Below are 3,210 nucleotides of genomic sequence, written 5' to 3' on the forward strand. Positions count from 1 at the left end.
TCAAAGTTTGGGGACTCAGGATGCAAAAAACAATGACGGGAGACCATAATGCCATTCGAGTCTCTCCAGTAGAAGCTATCTTTTATGGCACAAGATCACACTCAATACTAAGCTGAAGACATTGGTCACATATAAAGCAAACTTAATCCCCTGTTTTACACTCTAAAATTTTTATACATTTTTCTTTCCCTTCTTCTAAATCACACATTCTTCAATAAAGTAATATTATACGTAAATCAAAAGAAATTCCTTCTTTTTCAGCTACACGTTCTCCCAAAAAATATTATTCCATAATACATTTTACCAAAATTTCTCTTTAAAATGGAGCTCAAACAAAGGCTAATTGTTATAAAACTGTCAACTGTTGATAGATACAGATACAAGAGATCCACCTAAAAAAAAGCATAGATGAGTAACAAGCAAACCTATGTCATAATGTCAATAACAAAACAAAATCAGCAATCCTTTACAGAAACAAAATCAGCAATCCTTTACAGAAACAAAATCAGCAATCCTTTACAGAAACAAAATCAGCAATCCTTTACAGAAACAAAATCAGCAATCCTTTACAGAAACAAAATCAGCAATCCTTTACAGAAACAAAATCAGCAATCCTTTACAGAAACAAAATCAGCAATCCTTTACAGAGTTTTCATTCACCCCAAAAATGTTATACCCTCCTCATTAGCTTTTAAGATCCATGAAGTTATGAAGGTGAGAGCATAGGCCAGCCAACAAGTTTAGGTGACCCGGATGGGGTTGAAGGCTGACTAGGAGTAAATAGGCTCACATCCACAAATGCCCCAGAGGTTTCATCTTTTACCATCGTACGAAAAGATATCGATCCACTCCTTTCCAAAGAAGCTGAATTTCTCCCAGGACTAGTGAGCATACTTGTTCTGGAAGGGCCTTCATTATGAATTAGTGAATCATATTCATCAATAAACCTCATAGCCTCTATATCTCTTTGTAGACTCCTCAAGACTAAAGAATCTGCAATGGGGAGGTACACGAGCATGCAGATGGCCACCACCGCACAACATAAAAAGGAAAGAAAAGCTAAGAATGAAATAGCATCAAATAAAAGTTTATCCGGCTCTGATAGCACAGATAATCCAAGAAGAAGAACTCGTAATGGGAAAAAACCAGAAATAGAAAAGATTAGTGTATACACTCTCTTTTGTAAACCCTTATTGATGACCAAATGAAGAATTTGTCTCCCAAGCCAGAACAAGTAAGTTGTTAGGAGGGTGGCAAAAAGACCAAGGACAACGGTACTCAACAGAGGGTAAGTGCAGAGGGCAACATTATCATTGTCCTTTGTTTTAGAAAAAGCTGAAGCCTTGGTGAAATAAGGAGGTAATCTGTGCACAAAACTCTCCTTGTTATGCCATGTTCCAATTAGAATTACAATCACCTGAAGAACAAATATTGGGAGACAATAAAGAAGCACATAAGCAGCTGTTTTTGCATTCCACCTCCGGCTTAATGTTCCAGACTTCTGCAAGGTTGCACGAAGTAGAAATATGAGAATGAGGATCAGGCATGGTTCGGCAAACCCGAGATTTGAAACAACATAGCATTTGCAAACAGTTTTCTGACGTTTCAAGTTGAGGGAATTCAGGACTCTTCCCTCCCCTCTCAACAGATTTAACCGAATAATCTCTCCAAAACCCCACCAAACCGCAAAAAAGATGAATGTAATTCTGATAATCCAAGGACCACTAAAGTAGTTGAGCCGAACAAGACCTTGACCATGGATCCGATCATGGAAGTAAAACGAATACACGATGCAGAATATACCCAGAAGGACCAGAACAACAACAAGACAAATCGTCACCACACCAAGTGCATCAGCAAGAAATCTAGACAGGGGCATTACCCAATTCACAGATTCTACGCATACTATCCGCCAGCGTGGACACAAGAAATTTATCTATTGAATAAAGGATCCCACCTCAATGCTCGATAGCAAGAAGAGCTAATTCGAAAAATATTAAGGCCCTCCTGTTGGTCCAAAATAATTATACACGAAAACTCAAGATCATATTAGATACTACTCGAGCAAGGATCAGGAGAAAGCAACAGGAGAGCTATCTTATTTTCCAACCTTGGGAGCTTTCAGCCATCATCAATAAAGAGATTCTTACACTAGCAACCATCTTAAAGTTTCCTTTATCAAGAACATGAACTTTTAGCCGAGTGGAAACTCTAAACTGACAACTTTTGCAAATTCAGTCATCCTTGAGAGCTTTCAGTTATCATCGATAAAGAGAAATCCTCGCACTTTCAACTATCTAAAAGTTTCCTTTATCAAGATTGTGAACTTTTTAGCCCAGTGGAAACTCTAAACTGACAACTTTTGCAAATTCAGTCATCCTTGAGAGCTTTCAGTTATCATCGATAAAGAGAAATCCTCGCACTTTCAACTATCTAAAAGTTTCCTTTATCAAGATTGTGAACTTTTTAGCCCAGTGGAAACTCTAAACTGACAACTTTTGCAAACTCAGACATCCTTGCTCTTTGCGAACATAAAAAAATATAAGGTCAAAAGCATAGAACTGTTATAACAAGACCAGAGAGATGCACCATAAAAAATTCAGTAAATAAAACTAAACTGTCTTACAATCAACCAAAAAGTTGTAGAAAAATAACGAAATTCTGAAATGATAAATTAATAGAAACAAAGCAACGTAAAATGCCAACCAAGTGAATCACCTTGAAAAGCAGCCCAACAGAAATTATCCAGAAAATTTAACAGGTTAAAAAATATAGTAGGCCAAGGGACAAATATTAAAGAGAGAAGACAGCAAATATCTAATATCCAGTTTCAGCATTAAATGTCAAAGAGAAACCATGCACAAAAACCTCTGGGGCTCAAGTGGAAACCATGCACTTCATGACAGTTGAGTGTAAATTAAAATCTCAAAAAAATAGTAATAATAATAATAAAATCATAAATGCACAATGTAATAAGCAAATTCAGAAATTTAACAATGCTAAGTAAATCCCACTAGTATCTGTTTGGCCCCCATTTTCGGAAAATGAAAATGGGTGGAATAGTGTTGTTTTGAAAAATGAGTGGTTGAAAAAGAAGGAAAAAATTTCGATTCACGTGTAATATTATTTTATGAAAGATTGAGTGGTTGAAAATATGAGAGAGAAAAATGGAATATAATTTAATGAAATTTAATGGGAGCCAAACGGGGG

General features: G+C 36.3%; 1 protein-coding gene across 1 annotated transcript; it reads right to left on the reverse strand.

Annotated features, from left to right (window-relative positions):
* Positions 1 to 322: 322 nt before the first annotated feature.
* Positions 323 to 3,087, reverse strand: LOC111379209. Its single transcript, XM_023002556.1, has 2 exons — positions 640 to 3,087; positions 323 to 489 (listed from the first exon to the last, which is right to left on the reverse strand). Exon 1 carries the CDS (start codon positions 1,877 to 1,879, stop codon positions 707 to 709), a length of 1,173 nt encoding a protein of 390 aa, XP_022858324.1. The 5' UTR covers positions 1,880 to 3,087; the 3' UTR covers positions 323 to 489; positions 640 to 706.
* Between the last annotated feature and the right edge of the window lie 123 nt (positions 3,088 to 3,210).

This window comes from Olea europaea, unplaced genomic scaffold (genome assembly GCF_002742605.1).
Source record: "Olea europaea var. sylvestris unplaced genomic scaffold, O_europaea_v1 scaffold1948, whole genome shotgun sequence".
Lineage (NCBI taxonomy): Eukaryota > Viridiplantae > Streptophyta > Magnoliopsida > Lamiales > Oleaceae > Olea > Olea europaea.

What these genes read in the sequence shown, in the direction of transcription:
- LOC111379209 (XM_023002556.1), bottom strand. Translation starts at nt 1,879, where the DNA reads ATGCCCCTGTCTAGATTTCTTGCTGATGCACTTGGTGTGGTGACGATT.